General features: G+C 35.4%; 2 protein-coding genes across 2 annotated transcripts; both read left to right on the top strand.

The window, feature by feature from the left end:
* Positions 1-808: 808 nt before the first annotated feature.
* On the top strand, positions 809-2,646 carry LOC111692748 (piggyBac transposable element-derived protein 3-like). The gene is made up of 2 exons (XM_023456857.1): positions 809-1,210; positions 1,552-2,646. The coding sequence occupies exons 1-2, from the start codon at positions 809-811 to the stop codon at positions 2,644-2,646; spliced, it is 1,497 nt and encodes a 498-aa protein (XP_023312625.1).
* A 2,364-nt stretch (positions 2,647-5,010) lies between these two features.
* Positions 5,011-6,213, top strand: LOC111692747. The gene is made up of 2 exons (XM_023456856.1): positions 5,011-5,959; positions 6,151-6,213. Exons 1-2 carry the CDS (start codon positions 5,011-5,013, stop codon positions 6,180-6,182), a joined length of 981 nt encoding a protein of 326 aa, XP_023312624.1. The 3' UTR covers positions 6,183-6,213.
* Positions 6,214-6,908: the final 695 nt, after the last annotated feature.

Below are 6,908 nucleotides of genomic sequence, written 5' to 3'. Positions count from 1 at the left end.
AAAGATTTTGTTAAATTGTACCTTAATAAAAAATTGTATTATTAGATTGTGTTTTATTAAAACGAAAAAAATATTTATATTATTTATTTATTAAAATTTAAAGGATTACAAAAAGTGTCATATAAAAAATATACATTTGAAAGAGCACAAACACAATAATTTTGGCAATGATAAAAACATTTAGGTGTAGATTTTTGTAGCACGGGTTGTTCTGGAAGTTCGACAACTGGAATGTTAACAAATTTCCTGATAAAGTTCGCTTTTTCCTTCCCTTTTATGTAAATTGCGGTGGTTGGTATATTTTGAACAATTGTTTTGAATTTGTGAAGTGGCGTGAATCCATCTCTCCACTCAATACCATGATGATTTTCTGTTAGCCACGATGCTTGTCTCTGTAACTGTGCAGAGAGCATATGGAAGGGAAATGGTGGTTTGAACAAATAATGAAATATCTTCTGTCCATCAAAAGCTGCCAGTTCTTTAACGATAAATTTATTGTTTTCAATTTTAAATCCTTGTATGTCTAACACTAATGTCATATTTTTNAATGGTTTTGAAAACAAATCATTGAATAGGTATACGTTGGAGAATAAAAAAGAGGAATACATTTTTCCGGTATCTGGAAAAATCGAATATGTAGATATTTTTCCAGTCGATTGTGACATGTTTCTTAATTTCGGATCAGCCTTTAAGATGAAAAGTCTTATTGGACGCACTATAAATAAAGGAGATAAATTATTTTTCGATGTCGTACCAGGATACCCATCTTTATATGCAGAAATAGTTTTACAGTGTCCTATAGCAAAGAATGTCTAGTATCAAAGAAGTAGTAGTAAACGAACTCCATAAGCCAGCTAGAAAAAATTTTAGAAGAAGACACGTTTTAGTTAGAGGATTAAATGATTTAATTCAAGCAGACTTGGTGGAAATGATACCTTATGCAAAGGTTAACAAGGGTTACCGATACATTCTCATCGTTATAAACGTATTTAGCAAGTTTGTGTGGGCGGAACCTGTTAAACGCAAAACCGCAATAGAAGTGAGTAATGCTATGGCTAAGATCTTATCCCAGATGAAGTACATGCCACATAATTGTCAGACAGATTTAGGCAAGGAGTTTTACAATAAAGAATTTAAGAACTTGATGACGCAATTCAAAATTAATCATTACAGCACGTACTCAAATTTAAAAGCTAGTGTTGTGGAAAGGGTAAACAGGACACTGAAAAACTTAATGTGGAAGCAGTTCAGCCTTCAAGGGACTTATAAATGGATATATTACCGGAGATTGTGAACAGGAGACACAACATCGAACGCATGGTCTGGCCCCCATTAAAGTAAATAACAAAAATGCTACTAAGCTGTTGCAAACAGCTTATAGCTATTTAAAAAGCGTCGATCCGAAACCAGTAAAGTTTAAAGTCGGGGATTATGTAAGAATCAGCAAATACAGAGAGGCATTTAGTAAATCGTACACACCAAATTGGAGCAACGAGGTGTTTATAATAAGAAAGGTTAATAGGACTAATCCAACTACCTATCTATTNTGAGGATTCTGGAGACGAGGACGAGGGCGGAAATGAAGATAATTTGAGCAGGCGTCAGTTACTGGCAGATGCAGAATTACGAACTGCTAGGGGAATTACACTGGAAGAGGAAATTTTCATGGATGAAACGCAATCGCAAGAATCTGAAGAAGAGTTGTTCGAAGATGGTGCTCCTCTAATCAATGATATAAATGTGTCACCAGCTCACATAGCATATCCTAAAGTTTCTGACCCTCGAGATTGGATTTCAGGAGATTTCACCTACAACGAAAAATCATTCCCTGAAGCAGATTATTCATCATTTCAAAACAAATCGATTGTTGATTTCTTTGAAATGTTTCTGGACGAAGAAATAATATTATATCTGGTAGAAGAAACAAATAAGTATGCTCTCTTCAAAAACCAACCCGATCCAGGTGTGTCACCAGATGAAATGAAATGTTTCATTGCCATATTGATTCTTAGCGGTTACAATGATCTACCTAGCAAGCGGATGTATTGGGAACAAAGTCTTGACACCAGAAACGCACTGGTATATAATTCGATGAGGCGCAACAGATTCGAGCAAATTTTGAGGTTTCTGCATTTAGCTCCCAACGAAAATATGGATCAAGGTGATAAGCTCTGGAAAATAAGACCGTTCGTAAAGAAAATAAAAGAGAAGTGCAGAAAATATTTTGTTCCTGAAAAAGACTTAGCTTTCGACGAAAGTATGGTCAAGTACTATGGTAAACACAGCTGTAAGCAGTTTCTGAGAGCCAAACCCATACTATTTGGGTATAAGGTCTGGTGCCTAAATACCATAATGGGCTACTTGATAGATTTCGAAATATATCAAGGAAAATCTGTAACTCCTGATGTTGATATTGAAAGAAACTTCGTAAAAGCGGCAGCACCATTGGTTAAAATGATAGAAGAACTACCCAATAATCTGAAACCTTTGCAATTTTCTTTTTACTTCGACAATTTATTCACCACTTTTAGTTTATTAACCTACTTACGTTTGAAAGGTTATGGAGGTACGGGGACTATTAGGGAAAACCGTTTACCCAAGAGCTGTCCCTTATCGGATAAAAAGCTACTTGGAAAAAAAGGATAGAGGTTATTTCAAAAACACTATTAGTGTTTTTCAATATGGCATTAATCCGGTGACAAATGTTAGACGTTACTCGCAAAAGGAGAAAAAACACATACAAGTTAGCCGACCAGCTTTACTTGCTGAGTACAACAAAAAAATGGGTGGTACAGATCGAATGGACCAAAATGTTGGATAATACAGGATCCAAATAAGGAACAGGAAATGGTATTGGCCATTGTTTACATGGCCGCTTGATATTTCAATCAATAATGCATGGTGTTTATATCGAAAATCCAACAATTCTCAAATAAGCCAAATAAATTTTAGACGTTCCATTGTGCAAGTTTATTTGAAAAAATATGCGTCAGCTCCCGAAGGTACTGGCAGAACTCCATCGCCATTTTCTAATGCACAAGGAGTGATTGATGAAATTAGATATAGCAGGAAGGACCACCTTGTCGAAAAAGTTCCAAACGACAAAAGGAGGCGTTGCGCAGGAAGATCTTGTAAGAGTTCAACACGCACCCAGTGCAGAAAATGTGATGTAGGACTCTGCAATTGATTGTTTTGTTTCCTACCACACAAACAGTGGTTAATCAAAATGTTAAATATCTAGTTTCTTATTTTTTTGTATAATTTTCAATAAAACTCTTTATTTTTGATTACACGTATTTTTTACTCCCAGTAGTTCCTAGCGTTACATATATGTAACACCTTATCCTGAAGGATCTTAAAATATAGTTGCAAAAATTCATGATTTTTTATAAATTTTAACAATAATTTAAACAAAAAATACTAAAATTACAGAAAAAATCAGAAAAAAAATAATCTGGGCACTAATGGGTTAAGTAAATACTTCGTGCCCACATTCTGCGATTCCGCTGCTTTCCAGGATAATTTCTTCCTACTTTCTTGATTAAGATTGTTAGTACTACTGCGGAACATCCTAATATTACGAGTTTTTCTTCGTTAGTCATCATTTTAACTGCTACCACTGATACTCTTTAAAAACGTTTGTAATACGTAGATTGGGAAACGGGTTGAGTTCCAAACAACGAAAACATCTAAAATCTAAACCATAAATAATTCATTCCCAAAGTAAATGGTCTGTCAATTGCGGCTTGAATTAATTTCATTTCGAATTGAATGTAAATGTAGCTTGAAACATTTGGCATTCTTTACTTTCTTAATCGCCTAGACAACGAAGAGGGCGACAGTAACTCTCATAGGGGTAGTTTTTCTTTTTTGTAGTTTGCTTAAATCGAATAGTCGAGTATTCACATTTTTTACCCGTCATATGCCTAGGGATATCAACGATACACTATACCTATGTACCTATATCGAAAATAAAAACATCGATGTTTGACATCGATGTATGCATATCCATTGTCAAAAATTAAGATTACTCACCTTCCTGAGCTTTGCCCTAAAGGTGAAGGGGCTAATACCCGAGTCAAACGAAGGAGATGTAAAGTTTGCTGGGAAGGCGAAAAAATTAGAAAAGATTCCATTTATTATTGTCCCTTGTGTCCCGACCAACCTGGATTTTGTTTATCTCCTTGCTTCAGTTTCATTCCAAAAAATAAGTTTTGTTTATTATTTTATTTATTCGGTTTCACTGTTTTATATTTTGTGTACATTTTAATTTTTACATTTTATTTTTTATATTATATCTTTTTCCTAAATATTATAATAAAACATTTTATTTTTTCAGTTTCCTCCAAAACGCCCTAGGGGCGGTTCCGGGCACCTGAACGACACCGAGCACTGGCCGGTGCCCGGACCGCCTAGGGCGTTTTTTGTTTTTTTGAAAAAAGTGATATTTTACCTTAATATAGAGCTATCTAACCACCACTGGACACCATCATAAAATATTTAAAAAAAAAATAGGTGGCAGCAGACACTTGAATGATATTTTGTCGGGCAGCGAATGTGTTAAGATATGATGCCCCATCCGCGTACGTTTCACTAGGTGAGTTTTTACAAAAGGACACTCTGTCAAGTCAGTATTCATTTTGTTAACTATTCGACAATGATTATTTTACAACAGTTTATATAATGCAGAAACTAATTTTTGATTCCCATCTCTACTGCAACCATTGTACAATGTAGTTTGCTCGAGAGCATTGAGACCACATTCCATACATATTTCTATGTCTGCAAAAGCAACTTGCAGCGAAACAAAGAAACCGGTCTTGTAGCACCTGGCGATGCAGTTTATCGATGCATCATTCCATTCAAACAAAGAAACAGGTAAAGTAGCGTGGGTTACCACCTCCAATTGTTAGTCGGCGTGGGTACAAGTTCCACATTGCCTGTTAGTATAAATATCATACCCCGCCTCTGCTGCTCAGTTTATATCTACAAGTTTACGCAGTGCAAACAATGGCAGACAATTCAAAAAACGTTTTAAGTTTGAAACATCGCGATAGTGATGACAAGTTGACCGATGATGAATGGGTGCCATCGTTCGATAGGAGAGTAGCCGAAAATTGTATTGCCAACCGAGCCAGCCAAGCGGTGCAGGAAATTATTATTTTGAGCGACACAGTTTCATCCGACAGAACCATACGCCAGGAAATATCTTCGTTGCAAACATCCATCGTCGAGGGGCCTTTGGCAGCCTCTCCGCAGAAAAAGCGTGCTGGGAGCCCGATTTTAGCGTCCAGCAGCACTTCGGTGGTACGCTCTAGCGACGAGGGACCTTCGGCAGCATCTCCTCCGAAAAAGCGTGTTACGACTCCGATCTTGGCATCTAGCAGCACTTCGGTGGAGCGCTCCATCGACGAGGGAACTTCACCACAATTTCCAAAAAGTCGTGTTGAAATCTTGGCCTCCAGCAGCACATCGATGGGACGCCCCGTCGACGATGAGGGTCCAACCTTCCGCCCAACGATCACATCAACTCCAAGACAAAATTGTATTGAAATCTTGGCCTCCAGCAGCACATCGATGGGACGCCCTGTCGACGATGAGGGTCCAACCTTCCGCCCAACGATCACATCAACTCCAAGACGAAATGACGGGCTGGATGATGTTGTTGAGTCGATAAGGGCGAAAGCGGCCCTACAACACATCCAGCTTGAAGAGTTCAAAAACATCTGGTACGGCGATTTTAAACAGTACGTGAGGCGAAAAGAAGCCGAGTTTATTAATGAGGTGAGATTTAGAAGACAAACAACTATCCAAAATTTAGAGAAAATTAACGAATATCGCAAAGTACTGGATGAAATCGCCGAGGAGTTGACGGTAGACATTAACAATATGAATGCCACCATGGCATATATGGATGGTTTTGCGGAAGGGTTACCAGAGAAGATGTTCAACTTACCGAGTAAGGCGAATAAATAAATTTTAGATAGATAATCAAACTTAATTATCAATAATTCATTCATTTTTAATTGTTAAAAGAAAAATTGAACTCTATATAAATTTAAAAGTCATATTTTGATAAATTTTTGATAGTAATTGCTTTTATATGTGTATAGTTTTGTATGTATTTAAATTTATTTATTTCTGTTACAGATGCTCCTCGACCCCGACCTCCCTCGGATTGACTGAACGTGATAGACTTTTTAATGTTAGTGTTAGTTTAAATTTAATATAGTTTTGTAAATATGTATATATCTGTATTATAAGTAAATTATTAAAATATCTGATTACCATTTAATTTCTTTTATTAACACATAATTTGGGTACTTAAAAAGTTTAACAAAATAATTCACTAGCAAAAAGAACAATGTATTTTCATTATTTATATATGACAATGTTCAGTAAAGAATTAAATTACATGTGATTTTATAAAGGATTTATTAAAAGTAATAAGACTTTTTTAGTTTTAATTTAAATTTAATTTAACTAGTTTGGTAAATGTCTGTATATACTTATATTATAAACAAATTCCATAAGCAAAATAATCCACTAGCAAAAAAGAACAATTATTTGTATGTGACAATGTTCAGTGAAGAAATTTACAGGTGATTTTATAAAGGATTTTTTTAAAATGATAGCTTATATAGCTTACTTTGCATTCATAAATTTCTGTACTTATTGCATTTGACTGTCAGTGTGCTTGTGTTGTAAAAATCAACCGTTGTTAATTAAGTAGGTTCTATAAATCCATTATAATTTTTAAATGACAATATGAGTGACAGAAAGACTTCAATACATGTTTTAAGATAAGTGATGTATGAATTAGACGCAATTTAATAGATTATTGCTTTTTAACTAATAGCATTAATAAGTTACAAATAGCCTCGAATGAATCCATCAATGCACAAGCT

This window comes from Anoplophora glabripennis, unplaced genomic scaffold, assembly GCF_000390285.2.
Source record: "Anoplophora glabripennis isolate ALB-LARVAE unplaced genomic scaffold, Agla_2.0 scaffold3160, whole genome shotgun sequence".
Classification (NCBI taxonomy): Eukaryota; Metazoa; Arthropoda; class Insecta; order Coleoptera; family Cerambycidae; genus Anoplophora; species Anoplophora glabripennis.
Note: the sequence above shows the minus strand (reverse complement) of the source record. Positions and strands in the feature narration are given on the sequence as shown.